This window comes from Sceloporus occidentalis, unplaced genomic scaffold, assembly GCF_023333645.1.
Source record: "Sceloporus occidentalis isolate IW3139 unplaced genomic scaffold, rSceOcc1.0.p SCAF_4, whole genome shotgun sequence".
Lineage (NCBI taxonomy): Eukaryota > Metazoa > Chordata > Lepidosauria > Squamata > Phrynosomatidae > Sceloporus > Sceloporus occidentalis.
The window spans coordinates 140584661-140606352 of NW_028316984.1; the positions used below are offsets into that span (position 1 = coordinate 140584661).

Consider the following 21692-nt stretch of genomic DNA (forward strand, 5'->3'; position numbering starts at 1 on the left):
AAAGAAGCAAGCTCTGTTCTCACAGATTTATTTCAATTTCCCATTACACTTCATGCTTATAAGGTACCTTGTAGATCATCAGTGCTATAACATTAATAATTCAGTCAGGATTGAAGTGCTCCTTGGTTTTGAAAAATAGATGTATTGCTAACTGGAAATATTTGCACAGCCATCAATCTTGAGGTGCCAGTTAAATGAATCAGGGAGGGTAAGATGTTTGAAAGACTCAGAGAGCTATCTAGTAGCCACACAAGCTTTTTTGGATGGCAGTCATGGCCTCTGCTCAGTGTGCTTGGGACTGTTTTGCATCACAATATTAGCCCTTATTGTATATGGAGATATTTCCTCATCGTTCCCTTTCTGGATTTTACTGCCATAAGGGCAAAATGCATTTCTTGCATTTTCTCTTGATGTCCTTTGCATCTTGGGGTAGTTGTGCTGATGCACAATGTAGTCATTTACCGGCATTGCAAGCTTTTGTGTGCAAGCCAAGCAGAACAGGTTTTGTGTGTTTTTCAATAATACACATCACATTCTAGTACTTACCACTGTGTAGCAGATACATAGGCTTATGTGGACATACATGATTTCCTGAATGTCTGGATGCTTTTCAAGTCATGTGATGTCCTGACTTGGCCTGTTGTTTGCCATGACCTGCTCTATCCTCTCCATGGGTTTTCCTTTTTCTTCTCTGTTCCCCTATTTCTGTGCCATGGCACAGCTTTCTACATCTATTGGTCATGACACCTCAGAGTGCAGTGGTACCAAGCTTCCCCTCTGCTTAGCTCAACATCCCCATCTTACCTTGCAATGTCAGCGTAACACAATGAATCATAACAACAAGCTGGCACTATAGTTGTGACACACTGTGTGTATACTACATACTGTACATGCCAGTAATCTGTTTATTAGATTCAGCCTCTGACGGGACAGCGTAATTAACCTTAGAAGGAAGGACAAATCAGTGGAATGTTGATGATATACAGTAAAGCTAAAGGGACTAAATTAGCATCCATCAAAGCAACCTGGCATAATTTTTCTTTTGTAGGTCAAACCAACAATATTTGCCTCATGTGCTGTGGACTCTCTAGGCATGGATGTAACCCATCAGCCCCTTTTAATACTTGTGTGGCCATCTGGGTTACAAGGCTTGTTGCCAGCTGCCGTGGAGCCTGTCATCAGGCAGAAGAGCTGGACAGAAATAGTTGTGTGGTAAATAAAGAGAGTCAGTGTGGGGTGGTGGTTTGATCATTGGACTATGTCTATAGGTTTGGAATTCACACACAGCCACAGAAACCCACTGGGTGACCTTGGGCATGTCACATTCTCTCAGCCTCAGAGGAAGTCAAAGGCACACCCCTTCTGAACAAACTTTGCCAAGAAAATCCCATGTGCCTTAGGATCGCCATAAGTCAGAAAAAATTTGAAGGCACAAAACAACAAATATTACAAAAGAAATGGTACCACACTGACCTAAACATAACAACAGCTCTCTTTGGTAATGTCTCTAGGTGCTTTAAGAAAAGGCATCACATATTGGAATGGAGGGTGCAGCATCAAACAAGCAAACATGCCTCCACCTTATTTCTAGTTCCAATGTCCATTTTAGTCTGACAGCTTTATAAAGATGGTGTCTGGGAGAAGAGAGATGAGAGAAAGACTTAAGAAGCTAATGCTTAAAGCACTGGAAGGGGAAGTAATGGCCTGGGGCTGGATGTCTGCCATCATCATTTCTTTTTTCTCAGTAACACTGCAGTTCTATGCTTTCTGAAGGCTTCCATTGGTGCCAACAGTAGCTTATACTCCCTGTTGCTGTGAGCCTTCAAGTAATTTCCACCCAAAGGTAAACTTTCCTGAGGTTTTCTTGGCAATATTTGTTCAGAGCGCGTTTGCCATTGCCTTCCTCTGTGTGACTTGCTCAGGGTCACCCAATGGATTTTCTTGGCTCAGTGGTGATTTGGACCCTGGTCTCCAAGGTTGTAGCCTAATGCTCAAATCACTACACCACAATGGCTCCATTGTCCCGCTTGGTTGTTCCTTTTTGGCAATGCGGTGTGATGGTGATTACACTTTTGGGCAGAGCTTACTAAAGTTCCAAGAATCTTTCAGTGGGCATTCTGGCTGGAAAATACTGGGGTTTATAATCCAAGAATATAACTCCCCCCATGGAGGCCAGCATGGTATTATGGTTTGAGAGTTAGCCTAGAACACTGAGGGACCAGAGGTCCAATCCCTACTAGGGTTCAAATCTCTACTTAGCCATAGAAACTCACTAGGTGACCTTGGGCAAGTCACACTCTCTGTGCCCCAGAGGAAGGCAATTTACCATGAACAAATATTGCCAAGAAAACCCCATGATAAGTTAACTTTAGATTCACCATAAATGAGAAACGACATGGAGGCAAATTACAACAATAGTGCTCTGAATTTATGGCATAGGGCTTGGACAAGTAGTCCTGCCTTCTTGCTACTGTCCAATGACTACTATCATACAGAAAGAAGATCCAAGATCCTATGTTCCCATGAAGGCATTGGTATACTGATGGAGAACATAGGACTGACAGAGATCTCGATTGAGAGTCTAAGTAAGTTATAGATTTTCTTTTCAGAACGAGCATTTTCTCTTAACCTCAGTTTTCTTATCTGTAAAATGAGAAGACCTGTTACCTAACCCCCCTTTCCCATACACACACTACTCTGTTTTTTGAGAATGAATAGTACAGCCGGCCATCCTTATCCGTGCATTTTTTATCCATGGATTCAAGCATTCGTGGTTTGAAAATATTCCAAAAAAGTAAAAATTCCAAATAACAAACCTTGATTTTCCATTTTATATAAGGGACACCATTTTACTATGCCTTTGTAATTAATGGGACTCAAGCATCCACAGATTTTATTATCCACGGGGGGTCATGAAACCAAAACTCCAGCAGATAACAAGGGACCTGTCCGGGAATGCTGCCAACACACACTCACACGGCTGATAAGACTCTGCTCGGCAAAAGGAAACCACGCCAAGCTGCCAAGAAACAGTTCCTCAAGCAACAATGTCAAATGACGTCCGAACAGAATAAGCCACTAGCCAGTCTAAAGTTCAGGATTACAGAGAACAATACTACCAGTCCAGTCTGAGGTCAAGAGTGCCAGAGGGTTGGTCAATGTGTCTGGTCCGAGGTCAAGGATTCAAAGGCAGCCAAAGGTCTAGGAAGCCAGGAGTCAGATCCAGCAGCGTCCATTAATGAGAACCAATAGACTCAGAAAAAGAGCTCAGTGTCTGCCAGGTGTCTTATATCCAGCTCCCTTATCACAGCTGCAGGGTGGCTAATGAGCGTTTCTCAGCAAGCCTCTTGGAACACCAAAGGCACGCTCTTTCTGATCTCCTCTGGCTGAAGGTAGGAACCTCAATGCTCTGCTGCTCTATGTCTCCCAAGTCTGGCACTTCTACTGGGGCAAGGCTGGGCTGCTGAACCCCAGGCTCCACTGGAGAAGATCCAACAGAGCTAGGGATCCAACTGAGCCAAATCCAGTGGGGCTGGGAGAACAGAACTGGGACCTAGCAGGGCAGAACTGGGGCCTGGCACAGCCTCAGGTTCCTCCTGTACCTGAGGAGCCGAGTTCTTCTCCTCGTCCTCCTAGTCCTACTTGTGGCTGGCCATGACAGGACCACTGTATAAGGAAGTTATTTTACATGTCATGAGCCACAAGGAGTAGTGTGTGCACTGACTGCAAGCTTTGGTTTGGTTTGGTTTCTGCCTTTGTAATCTGGAAAACAATCTACTACAGCTGGGTCTGTTGTGTAGACCATTTATATGGCTATAGGTACAAGTGTAAAGATATATCATAGAATAGTTAGGATCATCCATGCCATAGCATTTCCAATTTCTGTGCTTGGAAATGAAACCTGGATGGTGCAGAAAATTGGATGGTGCAGAAAACTAACAGGGAGAAAATCATTAAATACAATGGCATAGTAAAATGGTGTTATTTATTTAAAATGGCAAAATCAAGATTTGTTTTTGGAACTTGTATATTTCTAAAATATTTTCATGCCATGGATGGTTGAATCCATGGATAACAAATCCACAGATACAGAGGACTGACTCTATCACTAAAGAGGCAAATAAATGGGTCTGAGAACAAATGAAACTTTAATTCTCCCAGAAGCCAACATGACTAAAATAAGTCTATCATAGTTTGGATGTATCAGCCTGCATCCTGTTACTGACATATGAAAACATAAGTCCACCCTTCACCTGCATATGTGCATGGGCCTTGTTTGTTTTGTCTTGGTCATGGTGGAGGTTGGTACACTTCTCCATGCTCCATAATGACCAACGCCCCTTCCTCCGACTCAGTTTTGCTGCGATACCCCGACTGAATAGTCATCCCATGGCTGGTGGAGATTATAGGGGATCAGAGGAAGCATCTAGCTAGGCCCCATAGCTAAATATGGACATACGAGTGCAAAGGGATCTTGTAGCACCTTTGAGACTAAAAGATGCATGCATCCGAGGAAGTAGACTGAAATCTACAAAAGCTCATCCTACCAGCTTCTTTCTTTCAGCTAGTCTCAAAGGTACTACAAGATCCCTTTGCATTCTGATTCCCCAGACTAACATAGCCATGTTTTTGAACTGTACCATCAATGGACAAATGAGGTCATCTACTGAACCCCCAGTGGATCTCAGCGGAACATGTTAAAGGTCTTATCTTTTGACGGCGTATAGTATTCCAAATGTAATTTAATGGCTGCTTTTTTTCATGCAAAATAATAGAATCATATCATAGAATCATAGAGTTGGAAGAGACCGCACGGGCCATCCAGTCCAACCCCCTGCCATGCAGGAAATCCAAATCAAAGCATCCCCAGCAGATGGCCATCTAGCCTCTGCTTAAAGACCTCCAAGGAAGGAGACTCCACCACTCTCCGAGGGAGTGTGTTCCACTGTCGAACAGCCCTTACTGTCAGGAAGTTCCTCCTAATGTTGAGGTGGAATCTTTTTTCCTGTAGCTTGCATCCATTGTTCCGGGTCCTGTTCTCTGGAGCAGCAGAAAACAAGCTTGCTCCCTCCTCAATATGACATCCTTTCAAATATTTAAACAGGGCTATCATATCACCTCTTAGCCTTCTCTTCTCCAGGCTAAACATCCCCAGCTCTCTAAGTCGTTCCTCATAGGGCAAGGTTTCCAGACCTTTCACCATTTTAGTCGCCCTCCTTTGGACACGCTCCAGGTAGGGCCTGACCAGAGCAGAATACGGTGGCACTATTACTTCTCTTGATCTCTAGACACTATACTTTTATTGATTCAGCCTAAAATTGTGCATTTAGTGTGTTGTGCATTTCTAGAAAAAATTGCTAGCCCTATGGGGGAAAATATTGGCATAGATCACAGAGGTTCTCTTTGGGAAGAAACTCTTATTTGTTGTTAGTATTATTATTTCCTTAGTTGAAAAGCTTGGGTGAAATGTTGCTATTTTTACAGACAGGTTGCCTGTTTGTTCATTTGCCTCTGAATCTCCTCTCAAAAATGTCAGGAGAAACCCCAGTTCACTCTGGATGATTCAGAAAATTCTGTCTTCATTCTGCAGGAATAAATAAATAAAACATTTTATTTGTATCCCACTTTTCTGCTGCAGGGCAATCAAAGCGGCTTACATGTTAAAACAACACCAATATACAGCACATAATACTGCAATATCTAACCCCCCCAAAAAAGAATTGAACATAATGTGATTAAAATTAATCTGTTAAAATAGAATATTTTACTTTGAATCTTTGCAAGTGAATGAGATTTGGTTTGGGATTTGAAATTTGTCAGTTCTTTTGCACTATCCTTAATAGGATAGTGTGCGTGTGATATGTTTGTGTAGTGTGTATGTGTCTTCAAATCACCTGTTGACCTATGGTGACCCCGTGAGTTTCATAAGGTTTTCTTAGGCAAGGAATACTCAGAGGTGGTTGTGTCAGTTACTTCCTCTGAAATATAGCCTACAGCACCTGGTATTCATTAGCAGTCTTCCATCCAAATACTAACCAAGGCAGACCTCTACTTATTTTCCAAGATCTGATGGGATCCGGAACCTTTTAGGGTATTTAGGTTATACCCTCAGCTAAATATGGACCTCTCATTTTTAGCTAGTAATGGGCCCTTTCACACTACCAAATGATAGCACTATGTAGAGAGCCAGCATGGTGTAGTGGTTTAAGCATTGGACTGTGACTCTGAAGACCAGGGTTTGAATCCCAGCTCAGCCATGTAACTTCACTGTGTGACCTTGAGCAAGTCACACTCTCTTGGTATAGAGGATGCCAATGGCAAACCCCCTCTGAAGAAACTTGCAAAAAAAAAAACCCATGATAGGTTTGCCTAGGGTTACCATAAGTGGGAAACAACTTGAAAGCACACAACAACAATTCCACTAAAACTGCTTTGGCTGCATGTGGTGGAATCCTGGACTTTATAGTTTGGTGAGGGACTAGAAGAGCTCTCTGGTTAAGTATCCTAAATGCCCCCTCCCTAAACTGCAAATCCCAGCAATAGATTGCAGGAGATGCTGCCACATCAGTGAAAGTGGAATCATAGGGCTATAAATTGATTCCATGCCCAGGGTCCCATATGATTCTCCATCTGTGTGGAGGCCACTTGGAATAAGATTTACCTAACTCCTCTTCCCCCAACACCCAACAGAAAGTTCTCCCAGGTGCCTTTTGATCCATACCACCATGAAGAAAAACAGCTGCCGCCTGAAACTGCTGAGGCTGGGCAGACATATGAAACCTGCCAATCCCTCCCTCGTAGAAAAACAGAATCCCGTCATTTCAGCATATGATTACAAGGCCAGCAGAGCTTGAGTAATGATTTCGGGATGACTCATCACCCATCTGTGACTTTTAGCAAGGAAAGGACTTGACCTTCTTTTGCCTCATTCAGAGTAAAATTGTGAAATCAGAGGGAAAGGGGATGGGAACCAGAATGGAATCCTGATGTTGCCATCAAACAACACTTTCCCGGGTCAGTAGGTTAAAATCTAGAGGCTTTGTCTATGGTCATTTTGTTTCAATGCGAACAAGCCATGGATCATTTTCCATAGTTTTAACATACTGTCTTTGTTTATTGTTCATTTGTAAGTAGTACTTACTTTTCCATTCCATTCTATTTTTTTACTCCAATAATTTGTAATGGAAAACATGAATACAATCATCCGAGTCATCTGAAGATCAAAACTAACAAAGCAGCTGAATTAAACAAATCTGTACAAAAGAAGACCAAGTATAATGTGACAATCCATCATTCCATAAACCTGGATGACTAGTTGGAGGAGCAAATGTTTTTCAGTTTGTATTATAATAAGAAATAAAGGGAAGCCATTTCCAAAAAAAAAAAAAAAAAAAAGCTTCATGGTCCTTTCAATTAATGCCAAAAATTGAATAATTTATTTTCTATCATTTTTGTGGAGGTTTTTGGGCAATGTGGCCATGTTCTAGAAAGGTTTATTCCTGACGTTTTGCCAGCATCTGTGACTGGCATCTTCAGAGAATGCTCTGAAGATGCCAGCCACAGATGCTGGCAAAACGTTGGGAATAAATGCTTCTTGAACATGGCCACATAGCCTGAAAAACCCACAAAAAATTATGGATGCCGGCCATGAAAGCCTTTGACTTCACAATTTATTTTCTCCTCTACTACTGAAAACCCCAATACATTCTTCCAGTCTTTAGCAATATTACCAACGGATTTGACAAACTCATGAATGAAGTCAGGAGTTTATGATATAAGATTGGGTTATAAGGTTGGGTTGGGTTGTGAGGCAAGTAAGCCTAGTTCTGATGAAAAATAAATATCTTGAGTTATGATTTTTGCCATCTCTTTATACAGTGTTTTTCAGAAACACATTAGTATTGGGCACAACCAACACAATCCATTTCCATTTTTGAACTCTTTGTAAATGATGTGCCTATGCCATTCTCATGCCATTAATTACATTTGTTTCTACCTGTTCTTTCCTTCTACCCCAACCTGCTCTTTGGATGTAGATATGATTTTTCTTGGGAAATTCTGAATTGTGGTGAAAGTAAAAATGCAGTGCAGAAATATAGGATGGGTGACAGCTGTCTTTATTGCAGTACATGGAAAAGGGATCTAGGGATTAGCAGACCACAGACTGAACATGAGTCAGCAATGTGATGTGGCAGCTAAGAAAGCCAATGCAATTCTAGACTATATAAACAGTATAGTGTCTAGATCGAAGGAAGTAATAGTACCATTCTATTCTGCTTTGACTGGAGCTCACTTGGAATATTGTGACCAGTTCTGGGCACCAGAATTCAAAAAGGATGTTGACAAGCTGGATCTAGGAGTCCTAATCGACCACAAGTTGAACATGAAACAACAGTGTGATGCGGCAGCTAAAAAGGCCAATGCGATTCTAGGATGCATCAATAGAAGTATAGTGTCTAGATCATGGGATGTAATAGAGCCACTCTATTCTACTTTGCTCAGGCCTCACTTGGATATACTGTATCCAGTTCTGGGCACCACAATTCAAAAAGGAAGTTGACAAGCTGGAGTGTGTCCAGGAGAGGACAACCAAAATGGTGAAAGGTGTGGAAACCATGCCCTAGAAGGAGTGCCTTAGGGAGCTGGATATATTTAGCTTGGAGAAAAGAAGGTTAAGGGTTGACATGATTGCCATGTTGAAATATTTGAAGGGATGTCATATTGAAAATGGAGCAAGCTTGTTTCCTTCTGCTCCAGAGAATAGGGCCTGGAGTAATGAATTTAAGATACAGGAAAAGAGATTCCACCTTAACATTAGGAAGCACTTAGAATCATAGAGTTGGAAGAGGCCACAAGGGCCATCCAGTCCAACCCCATTCTGCCATGCAGGAACTCTCAATCAAAGCATCCCCGACAGATGGCCATCCAGCCTCTGCTTAAATACCTCCAAGGAAGGAGATTCCACTACACTCCAAGGGAGTGTGTTTCACTGTCAAACAGCCCTTACTGTCAGGAAGTTCCTCCTAATGTAGAGTTGGAATCTCTTTTCCTGTAGCTTGCATCCATTGTTCTGGGTCCTGTTCTCTGGAGCAGCAGAAAACAAGCTTGCTCCCTCCTCAATATGACTTCCTTTCAAATATTTAAACAGGGCTATCATATCACCTCTTAGCCTTCTCTTCTCCAGGCTAAACATCCCCAGCTCTCTAAGTAGTTTCTCATAGGGCATGGTTTCCAGACCCTTCACCATTTTAGTCACCCTCCTTTGGACACGCTCCAGTTTCTCAATGTCATTTTTGAACTGTGGTGCCCAGAACTGGACACAATTTTCCAGGTGGGGCCTGCCCAAAACAGAGTACAGTTGCAGTAAGAGCTGTTTGACAGTGGAATACACTGGAGAATGGTGGAATCTCATTCTATGGGGGGTTTTAAACAGAGGCTGGATGGCCATCTGTTGGGGATGCTTTGTTTGTGTCTTTCTGAGTGGCAGAGGGTTGGATTGGATGGCCCTTGTGGGCTCTTTTAACTCTATGATTCTGTGATTTTAAGGCGAATCTATCATGGGTCACCCATGGGTTTTCATGATCAAGTGAGGAATCGAACCCTGCTCTCTAGAGTCATAGCCCTACACTCAAACTACAACACTTTGTTTTCATGTATGTATGGGACTGGGATGTTTGGAATATATGGGAGTTTGGATGGAGAGAGAGAGAGAGAGAGAGAAAGAGAGAGAGAGAATGACTACAGCACCCAAAAGCTTATATCTGTTTGGGGTTGTGGTGCAAAAAATCCCATTTCTGAACTTTGGGGAACAGGTCTCTGTGCCTTATGGACATGGAAGGATCTTTAGGGTTGCATCATCAGGATTTCTCTTTGTTCTATGGAACAACCAGCACCCACTTGTTTGCCAGTGTTCCTAGGCGCAGAGAAATGCAAGAGGGAGAAATGAACAAAGATTTTTATTGTGTAGATTAAGTACAGCGTTGTGAACCAACAGATTTGGGTCTTTCTGCCTGCTACAAATAATGCTTTGTGATTCTGAGCTGGAACCATCAAAATCAGATCACAAAGCTTTCCATCTCATGGGGGGTTGTGAAGCTTAATGAATTAATTATGTCAATTTCCGTTTTTATCTTAATTAACAGAATAGATCTTTCTGTCCTAATCTAAAAGCTTTTGAAGAAGGCCATTAGGTATCACAGCTGGAAGGTACTGAAGAAGCTTTATAGGCAAGAATGTAATAATGGGAATGCCCCCAAAAGGGTTTTTTTTAAAAAACCTCTTTGCATGTTTTTATGTCATTTAATACTGTTTTTAGCTAGTAGATTTTAATTGCTTTTAAATTTTATTGTAAAATCTTTTAAATGATTTTATCTGTGAGCCATCTTTCATTGCTGTTTGGGAGAAAGGCAGCATAGAAATGAAGTAGAGTAAATAAATTAAATGTGCATCTTGATTATGTTAAATGTACTTTGTGGTGGATGAATTGGTCAGCTCTTCAGGGGTTGTAGAATGCAGGATGGGAGCAACCAGTATCTGTTTATGAGCCTCTCCAGTTGCCTGTTAACTAATGGAGACCCCATGATTTTCATAGGATTGTTACTACAATAAACTATCTTCATAGAATATTGTACTATGGAGGTGTTGCAATTAATTTGAATTTTATGCATACTTGATTTCTGTAAATTACCATCCATGTGATTGGTGCCTGATCACTACTGGGATATCTTACACATCTGAAATGCTCCAAGATCCTCATATCTCTTATTATTTACATCTTTTGCAGAGCCACCAACTATGGATTTGGGTTTCAAGGGAACATTTTGGAGGGCTTTAAGAATTTTGTTCATTCCCTCACAGTCCCTACCGTCTTTGTAGCTGAGAGAAAACACAAAGTCACTACCATCCACAAGTAGCACCTGTCCTCACCACCTGCCTGATGTCACTTTTTGACTCACACCGAGAGACTGCCCCTCTTCCATGTCACGTGGCCATCAATGGCCAATGCAGGCCAGGCAGGAGTAGTTTGAGAGCTGCTGTACAGGCCAGAGGACTAGGTGAAGAATCAAGAAAGCTTCTCACTTGAGCCATAGAGGTGGAGGTACTGTTGCTTCCGATGCTCCTCCTCCTCATCATCATCATCTGAGCAGCTTCGACACTAGTAGATTGATTGTCTCTGGGTCTCTGTTTCCAGCCACTGCCTCTGTCATCAGAGGTTTTGTGTTTTATCTGTGGTTTCTTCTGACATCTCCCACCTGCCCCTCTAGTTCCCTTCCTTCCTCTCACTGGCACGATTCCCAAACTCTGGTCCTCTGGATGTTTGAGACTTCAGCTCCCAGAAATCCTGGAGGACCAAAGTTTTGTGAACCACTGCACTATGGTCTCCCTTGCTCACCCATGGATTCCTTTCCCTCACTTGAGCTCCAGCCCTGCTCTCCCTTGCACCAAGAATGGGCTAGCTAAAAATCTTCAGAATTTTGGATATCATTATAATTTTCTTTGAAATCCACCATTTGACAATAGATATAGAAAACAATCAACAAATAACAATACTACCAAGAAAGACAACTCTTTCAAGTCTATGATTCTATATGCTACATAGTTGGGTCTCAGGCCTTCTCCTAGACTACTGGACCCTGGTAATTTATACTGGCCCCTCACCATCTGGTTGGCCCTGATCTTTTGGCATGGTACTTTATTTACAGAAAACGCCTAATTTGCAAGCCCATTCTCACCACTTGTACATAGTACTGATCTGGCATGACTCTTCTGACCCCATTTTTTTGCAGCCATGAAGTACAATTCTCAGGCCTCTCAGGTGAATCTAAGTTATGGATACAATCCAAACAATGTGAAGAACCTTTAAATCAGGCTTGTAGCTAGTCACTTACTGGCTTGTCTAAGGGAAATAAAACTCTCATTTTAGGAAACAGAACAGAGCATGCATTGGGAATGTAACAGGTGCTGCTCATAGCATTGCCCTGCATTGCATAGTGCTGCATTGTGACCAATTTAAGTTCTGAAGAGAGGCAAAAGAGGCTCACATCCAGATTCCATATTTCAGACCGTTATATATATCTGATCTACTGAACTTTGCAAAAAAAGAAAGAAAGAGAAAAAGAAAAGATTAGATAAATCCATAGAGGATAGATTGGCCTGTCGACCAAAGTAGAAACTAACCTTCCATGCTCACAGTGGGCATTTTGCCACTGAATACCAGATACTGGGATATACAATTTGGGAGAGCTTTTGGTTCAAAACCTGCCTATTTTAAGCATCCGAGAAGCATCTTCTAGAATCTAGACTATTTTTGATCCAGTTTGGCAGTGTTCGCTTTATGTTCTTATACTGAGCAATGTAATGAAGGATGGACACAAGTTAATGTTTGAGTTTCCCAGTAGAATCAGATTCCTTTCAGCACTGCTGCCAATTAAGATAGGACATTGATTAATGTGCAAAGCTGAGCAGTATGCCTTGGAAGGAGGCAGAGCAGCTAGCTGTGTCGTGGAAATGCAGTACAAGGCTATTGGTCTTAGCTTGCAGAAGCCCTTATGGGACAAGGAGCATAGGAATGGGAAAAGCATCAGATATACAGTGGAGTGCAGGGATGGACTCAAACAAGTAAAATGGAGCCCTGGTGGCGCAGTGGTTAAATGCCTGTACAGCAGCCATTCACTCAAAACCACAAGGTTGCGAGTTCAAGACCAGCAAAAGGGCCCAAGCTCGACTCAGGCTTGCATCCTTCCGAGGTCACTAAAATGAGTACCCAGACTGTTGGGGGCAAATTAGCTTACTTGCTGTTCACCGCTATGATCTTTGGAATAGCGGTATATAAATAAAACAAATTATTATTATTATTATTATTATTATTATTATTATTATTATTATTATTACTAAATTAGGGTTAAGTGATATGTGTTTGCAGTATGAGCAACTAGTCAGTGCATTCGCTATAGGCAAAGATTCCTGAGAGGCTGTTGGGATGGAAACAATGTTATACATAGCTTTACCCAAAGGTTTGTATTTTTAATACATTGCATTTTAATTCATAATTGTATTAACTTTTAAAATTGTTTGTTTTTTAAATTTTATATTTATACATTTTAATGTTTGTGTACTGTTTTTAAATTGTATTGTTTTAAATTTTGCTGTTTGCTATCTTGAGTCCCTACATTGGGAGAAAGGTGGGATATAAGTAAATGATAATGATAATGGCTGAGATCTTGCAACACCTCAGCGTAGATAAATGTCAATTGGCAGAGTTACAATACACAATCCCCACGCTGAATACTAATGTAGTGCAACATACATGGATGAATGGTCAGTGTGTATCGTGGACAACCCCTTGTGCAATTGCAATGCTCAGTGGGCATAAGAGGTTCATTCATACACTACTCTGTGTATTTTAATATGCTACCACACGTGCAACAGTTCCACATGTGCAACTCTGCTTACTCCACCGTTAGCTGATATGACTGTTATGTTGATATTTTGGGTGACGAACCTTGCCCATGATTCCGGTCCAGTGCCAACTGGATGAAGATGCCAGTTATCTCTCCAACACAGGAACAGAGCGAAACTCCAAATACAAGCTTTCAGCTAGCTGGAACAATGCCTGGAGAGACAGCTGCTAAATCAAAGAATCACTCTCCAGCACTTCACTTCTTAGAGGGCTTTATTACTTTGTTTCAAATAAACACGAACTAGTCGCTACTATACAAAAACTCTTACCGACACACCACACTATCTCCAAACTCCCACAATCCACCAGAACAGCGTTTTCCTTATATACAGAATTACCATGAGGCGACCACTAAGTCCATCCTCTTCCTATACAAGTTGCTATGCACCACAGACACCAATCCCTCTTGAGACTGAAGACATAGCATATTTACATTTAGTCCTGCTCAGTTGACCTTGAACATCCGGCTGCTGCTCTAGACTCCAGGTGTAGCCAATTTAGGCTTCTGCAGCCATTGCACATCTGAACATTTTCACCTTCAATATACTAACATGTTATGCATTGCCCAAAAAAACACTCCACATGAGCAGCACGATATATGTCGGCCTATGTATGTTCACTCATGTGTTCAAGAGGCCTTAAACTCAAGTAACTGTGCATAAGTTCGTAGTCTTTCGATCCTCACCCTCTACTTAAGCCATACGGCTCAACCCAATTGTGATCATTTTTCATAGATTTTTTTACTCTTTTAGAAATTCAAACCCTATGCTTTAGATAATTTAATTCAGCGTTGGCCATCCCAATAGTCAGAACACAGTGCCTGTTTCAGGCAGCAGGATTAGCATGAATCATGAGTAGTACCTTCCTCTATCAGGAGGCCTATTGTCACCATTCTGGACAAACATGCTGGCCCCTTTTCCCAGTGTGGCAAATGTTGCAGTTGGGAAGCAGCTAGCCAGGTTCCCCAGAGTGGAGGACTGGCAGACTGGAGCAGCAATGGTGTTGCAGTAAGACCAAGTTTACTCTGAGGACTCTTCAAAGCAAGGTGTTTTGGGTGGCTTGGCCTGGGGTTGGGTTGCCTTTGCAGTAGTAGTATAATACTCTATTAGGCCAATGAATAATTGTATTAAGGGCCAGCATGGTATACTGGTTTGAATGTTGGACTAGGACTCTGGGAGACCAGAGTTCAAATCCCCAGTCTGCTATGGAAACTAATTGCATAACTTTGGGCAAGTCACATTAGTTGAGCCTCAGAGGAAGGCAGTGGCAAACCTCTTCTAAAGAAAGTTTGGTAGGGTCACCATAAGTCAGAGTCAGCTTGAAGTTACATAGCGGCAACAAATGCAGTTGGCCCTCCTTATTGATTGATTTTTTAAATCCACGGATTCAAGCATCCACGGCTTGAAAATATTTTAAAAAAAGTTTAAATTCCAAATAGCAAACCTCGATTTTGCCATTTGATATAAGAGATACGATTTTGCTATGCCATTGTATTTAATGGGACTTGGGCATCCATGGATTTTGTTATCCATGGGGGGTTCCTGGAACTAAACCCCAGCACATAACAAGGACCCACTGTAAAAGTATCACCACAAGATGGACTTTAGAATTTGTCCTATGGTCAACATGGTTAGCCCTGTATTTGTATAACTTGAAAAATACCAGATTTAGCCACTCAGCAGTGGGATCCTATACTAGAGAAACAGGCATTTATACTATCTTAAACCAGGACTTTATATTCTGAAGGGTTTGGCTCTTTACCCAAAAGATAAATATACCTAAATTGGCTTCTCTCAACATGTTTTGTCTGGTCTAGCACCTAAATTCATTTGCAGCCCTAACAATACAGAGATACTGAGGAATGCTGATAATATGGTATTGAAGAACTCACTGGGCTCGGGGCTGTGAACTTTGCACAGAGCAGAGACAGACATGAGATTTCAGTTGAGTCTCCTCTATTCTGAAATGGAAAACTAAATATTATTTTTCTTTTTTATGGCCTTTGTTATTCTCATCTCAACAGGCCCAGGGTCATTATTGGTGGTCTAACCTGATGAGCCTTATTTAATTGTTTGCAAACACTTCCTCTCATACCATCTGAAGACAACATGCTAAGGCTAATGCTGTTTTTATAGCATTTGTCCAATGATGAAACTTCTTGTTTTGAAAGCTTGCTCAGAGGCAGTTTTTCCCCTATAATTTTTAAATGAATTGTAGCATGAACAATCTAATTTACAATTTAGCTAACATACATTCAGAAAATAAAGAAAGAAAGAGGAAAGAAAGAAAGACATTTAACTAATACACAGTAGGGCTTTTAGACCCTTCCCTGCTCCAAACTGTAATGCAAAGTAAAGTAGAAGGGAATAATAAAATATTATTTTACCATTACAGATCCTTCTAAATAATCCTATTTAAATTACTAAAAATTACATTGTTAGAGTTCTTATTGGTGAAAAGATCCATAAACGGTTTCCAGTCTTTCAAAAAGTCTCCAGTTGGCTTACCCTTTGGAATTTATGTTAATTTGGCAATTTGGGCTAATTCCATTCTTCGTTGTCAGTACTTTAGTCCATTTCTAAGTTTAAGCAAACAATATTCTTCCTGCTGTTGTCATATATAGAAGAAATAATTCATATTTAGTCTTCAGTTTTTTATCCATAGTGCCCAACAAAAATAATTCTGGTAACACAGCCCTACTATGTATTACCGAAAAGCATTTTTCTCTTTTTCTTTCTCCCCCTCCCTTCTGTTTCTTTATTTTCTGATTGTAAATTAGATTTAATTTTTTTTTATTAAGATATAAATGTTTGGCCAGTAACTTTTTGCTTTTTTACAAGTCCACCATATATGAAGAAAGAGTCCTCCTTATGCTGACACCCCCAACATTGGTTTGAAACATTCTGGGAGATTTTTAACCGCTTATTTGGAGTTATTGTATATAGTCGTGTACAAGTCAACCTCATGTATAAGTTGAGGGAAGGTTTCAGGGTCAAAATCATGGGTTTTGATATGACATATGGATCGGTTGAGGGTAAAACCTACGGGTTTATAAGGAAGGCTAGAAAGGGGGAAACACCACTTCCTTCTCCTTCTCTGGACCTCTCCCATCCACCTAACACTACTTCCTCAGTGCTGGAAGAGAGGTTTTAACATCGGGTTGGGGAAGAAAGGAAATTGAGCTAAAAGGGATGTTTCTTTGATGGGAAGAGAAGGCTTTCAAATTGGACTGGGAAGGGAAAGAAGAGGAGCTAAAAGGGGCATTTCTTTGATGGGAAGGCTTCCAGATCAGACTGGAAAGGAAAAGAAGAGGAACTAAAAGGGGTGTTTTTAATGGGACGAGAAGGCTTCAAGATTGGACTAGGAAGGGAAAGAATTGAAAAAGGGTGTTTCTTTGATGGGAAGAGAAGACTTTAAAATCAGACTGGGAACCTCTTTCACACCCACACATACAAAAAAAAAACCTCCTGCTTTGAGACATGAAGAGTGGGGCATCAGGCATTGCTTGTTTCAGGACTTTTCTAAGCAGTATTAGTATACTGACCCGTATAAGTGGACCCAGGATTTTAGGGTCAATTTTGGGGCATATATTTCTTGACTTATAGTTGAGTATACATGGTAGATAACACCTATACATAATCTTATACAGGTTTTCTTTTAAATCACTACACAAAGTAAAATTTATATCTTGGGACCACATTTTATTTGGATATTATGCCCAAAATTTTGGGCCCACCTTATCACATTCTCTTTTACAGGCTCAGCTTCTGTCTCTAGCTATAACAGCCATTTAGAAACTTTTAAAAGTACAGTGAGCCCACACCATATGCGGACTTCCCTTCCGCAGCTTTCAGCATATGCTGAAGCTGCAGCGCCCCATTATTTTCAATGGGGCACGAGTATACACAATTTCCCCCTTACACAGGGGTGTGTGTGTCTGGAATGGATCCCCCGCATAAGGGAAGGGAGGACTGTACATGGTCATCATCTTTATACAGTTCCACATAAAACTCATTTTCCCTAATCTCTGTGGATGCATTTCTCTTTTCCTGATTAAATTACATATAAACAAATGAGTTATGATCTTTGGCTTCCTTAAGAATGATCTCTCTAGATTTAAACTTGCAACCATCTAATTCAAAATACAAAAGATCTTTATGAAACAACCACCTCCAATTTTAACCCATTCTTTCTATTTAAAAAAAGGCTTCCTGCAGTGAGGTGGCTAATATTATCTTAGGGAAAAAATATCTCTGTTTACACAGTACTTATACCAAACTTGTAGGAGAGATTTTCTAATATAATGATGTTTAAATTCAGTATATACTTTGACTTTATCATAGCAGAGGTTACACCAATAGTAGTGAGTGACTCATCAATGCAAATAATATGATTACCTTTGCATGGATTCACTACACAGGTATATCATTTTACTCCAATGGTACAAGGACATTTAGTAGCAATTCTGTGCTATCTCTACATATCCTATGCATAAGCATAATTTGAGGAGAAGTTCACCCTGCACAAGTATTAAATGGAAATAAGTGGACAAAATAAAGGGGGAGCTACATTTAAAGTAATTTATAAAAACTTTGATTTTAACTCGTTGTGTACAGGCTATAGGCAAGTACAAATGTAAGAATGATAGTATGATGTATGATATGATATTATTTATTTACTTGTCCTTTTATACATTTATATAAGGCTTAAAGAAAGCATTAAGAGTACACATGGAATGCAGTGGGTTCAGCTTGTCTACTGATGAGCCACTATCTTTTTGAGAATCTTGAAACGCACCTCTTATTTCCTCTGCAGAAGCTATTGTTGCCAACATGCTGTCTCTAATGGGATTTTCTCCCATTAGATAGCAGCATTTTTAGAAGACATTGTCATTGAAAAGAAATATATATATATATATATATATATATATATATATATATATTGGCATCTTCTCTGAAAATCTGTTTACTTACTAGCGTGATAGGAAAGTAACGCTATCACCAGCACTTGAAACACTATTCCCAAGGCATAATTTGTATAGTTCCCCTGTGTAACCATCAAAGAACACACCAAGCTGTCCTTGCCAAGCATCTATTTCTATTATCCTGTTTTGAAACTACAGGAGGCTCTTACTAGCAGCAACTGTGCTGAATTTCCAAGAAGCCCTGTATATCCCAAAAGGTGGCTCACCAAATAGGTTTAGATGTTATTTTCCACATTTAATGTTGTTGAATGTCTCCTCATTTGTTACTAGAGAACCCATTTGCATGGGATAAAAATATAAACAAGAAGAATCCTTTGCTGATAAGAATCTTTGCCGTTCAGGATTTATTCTGCTCAAAATTTTCATGTGGTTGTTTTGTACAAAAACAGCATTTTCATCACAGGAACCACTGTTTTCTGTGCAGAATATGACATTACTATCTGAGCCAGTGTGGCATAGTGATTTGAGTGTTTAATTATGACTCTGGAAACCAGGGTTTGAATCCATGGTTGGCCATGAAACCCACTGGGTGACCTTGGGCAAGTCACACACTCTCAGCCACATGGGAAGGCAATGGCAAACTTCCTCTGAACATACCTTGCCATGATAGTTTCGCCTTTGGGTCACCATTAGTCAGAAATGACTTGAAGGCATACAACAACAATTATATTTTTATATTATTATTTGCACAGAAAATGCTGCAATTGGGCATCCCATGCAGAATCTGTATGTGGCTGTACAGAAAACAGCATTTTCTGCACAGGGGATGTTTTTTTTCTGTGCAAAACAGCCACATGCAAATGCAAATGTATGAATTAAGTCCCAAATTGCAAATGAGCTTTGAAAACCGTGTGATTTTCAAAGTCTTTCTTGGGATAGGAAGAACATTTCTTAGAATAGGAAGAAAATTTCTGAATTTACATGTTGTTTCCTTTGAAAAGAAAATTGGTGATGAATTATATCTGTACTTCAAACAGAGATTAGATGGACATCTTGCAGTGTTGTTTCAGTTATGTATTCTTGTGTGACAGGGGTGTTGAACCAGATTGTCCCTGTGGTCTCATTCAGCTCTATGATTCTATGTGAAAAATAAATGGCGCTTTGTCCCCCATTTCTAACATACACTGGTGATGACAACACTGAGAAATTGGTCAGAGGGTCTGAAATAATTCACTCAACCAGCCCTACTCTTCTAGCATTCAATGGGTGTTTGAATGGTTCACCGGCAATTTTAATAGTAAATTTCTGGTCAAGATGCAATCAAGAATAGCTTCAAATCATTTGACTGATCTGCATGGAGATCCGGTAAAGATAAATTGTAGATTAATGTCAGCTGCATTGTAAAGAAAAGGTTGCACCTGACTTTTATGTCACTACAAGCCTAAATGCATAACATGGAAGTAAGCACTGTCAAAATCTGTATTTACCATCTTGGTGTGATGTGGCAAAGGATATTTCATTTCATTTCAACCTTTGCTTGAGTCACCAAGAAAAAATTATTTCTCTTTCTACTGGAGGAGGTAGGTAAGCCAGTGCCCTGAAATGCTGCAACATAGCTGAGCTATTCTGATCTTTGGGGTGAAACAGACCACCCCTTCCAAAGGTGGATTGGGGTCATGGCAACCGCACGCCTCCTTTTTGCCAGCCGAAAGAGAAGCAGCAAACATCCACTCCTTTTTGCACTGCCAAAAATCTGGCTTTTCCTCCCTGCCACAGCTGGAAGCTGGCCTATTCCTGTTGCTGCAGGCCAATGATGGGGAAAGTGAGGTACCCCAAGGTTGGTTTTGTGGGCCTTAGGGACACACTTATTTACTTATTTACTTATTTATTTATTTATTTATTTAGCTGTGTAGAATATGTGAGAGTCAACTGACTCAGGGTCACTTTCTGTCAGGGAAAAGGCCTCTCCTGGCCCTAAAATAGCCCAGAGAGGGCCAAAACCCCTGTACATAAAAAAAGGATATTGTGTTAGAAACTGGCCGGGGTCCCAGTCATCTTAACCTCATCTTGTAGAGTACTGTTCATTTGGTGGGCATGTTTGGATGTTGTGGTTGACTCTTTGACTTTTTTCCTCTCTTTCATACACTCCAGCATTTCACAGAAGGAAACTGGAACATGCATGACCATGCAACATTAAAGCGTGTTCAAAAAGGCAAAATGTATTAATGAGGTAGAATGGATAAATAGAGAAAGGCTGCAGCAGTTTGTTTTTGCCTGAAGTTACAGGAAAGGGCAATATTGCAGCCCCTCCTCTCCCCCGGTTGAGTTAGTATAATTCCAGCTTTTTTTCAACTTGAACTCAGCAGAAATGGAAGTGAGCTGAGGATAAAGAGTGAAAGGGACAGGAGGAGAGAGAGAAATGTGACATTTTAAAAGCATCTGAAAAAGTGGGATGAAAGGATTGAGAGGGATTGTTCACTTTGTCAGATGCATGAAGTGGACTATTGGTAAGAGAAGAGCAATTACTGATCTTGGGCAAGTCACACTCTCTCAGACTCAAGAGGATGACAATGGAAAAACCCCTCTGAAGAAATTTGCCAAGAAAACCCATGATAAATTTGCCTTAGGGTCATCAGAAGTTGGAAAAGACTTGACAACAATGAACGTTGGTCATATCACAGGATTCAAGCAACATTTTGCTGAGTCTTATAGCACACTCTGGAAGGATGGGATCTTTTCACATTTAAAAGCAAACTTTGTGGTTCGATCATTGGATTAGGATTAGTTTGAGCATTGGGTTAGGAGACCGGGGTTTGAATCCCTGCTCAGCGATAGAAACTCAACCGAATAAGAGGAAGGCAATTACAAACCTCTTCTGAATAGTTGTTGCCAATAAACACTGAGATAGGGGTGCCATAAGTTGAGGATGACTTGAAGGCACTTAACAAAATCTACAATGAATTTGATTGTAATTATTGCTCAATCTGTGTGAGGGTTGTTGTCGTAATTGTTTTTTTTCACTCTGAAATACACAAAGAACATAGAATTTAAAACATGGAGTTTAAAATGTATACTTTAAAAGTAAAATGGCACTGGGAGGGCAAAAAACTGCTCTCCAATTTGAGATTTAAAAATGACTGACCATACATCCTGAAATCGGAGACTCTTGTTCAACTCATACTTTAGAAGCCAGCTTGACCTCATGCCCTTTGACTTCTCCTTCCATTTTACAGCCCCTCGAAATCTGTCCCTCCAATCTACCTGAGCAGAGTTTGCCCAATTGGAGGAACTTGTTTATTCTGCAGCATC

The 21692-nt window shown here is 40.6% G+C and overlaps 2 protein-coding genes across 3 annotated transcripts in view; one reads left to right on the forward strand and one right to left on the reverse strand.

Moving 5' to 3' along the window:
• The window catches only part of LOC149314729 (tetratricopeptide repeat protein 9A-like), a 54727-nt gene that overhangs the window by 5949 nt on the left and 27086 nt on the right, over positions 1-21692 (forward strand). The gene's annotated exons all lie outside the window — the stretch shown is intronic.
• MAP3K9 (mitogen-activated protein kinase kinase kinase 9) overlaps positions 1-21692 on the reverse strand; it is a 129868-nt gene that overhangs the window by 2882 nt on the left and 105294 nt on the right. The window contains exon 10 of one of the 2 annotated variants that reach the window (XM_089521791.1): positions 6930-7253. The exons of the other annotated variant lie outside the window; for it this stretch is intronic. Within the exon in view, the coding sequence (XP_089377917.1) occupies positions 7210-7253 (44 nt within the window). The 3' untranslated portion in view covers positions 6930-7209. Of the gene's footprint in view, positions 1-6929; positions 7254-21692 lie in introns of those variants that run through there. 2 annotated transcript variants of the gene reach the window in all.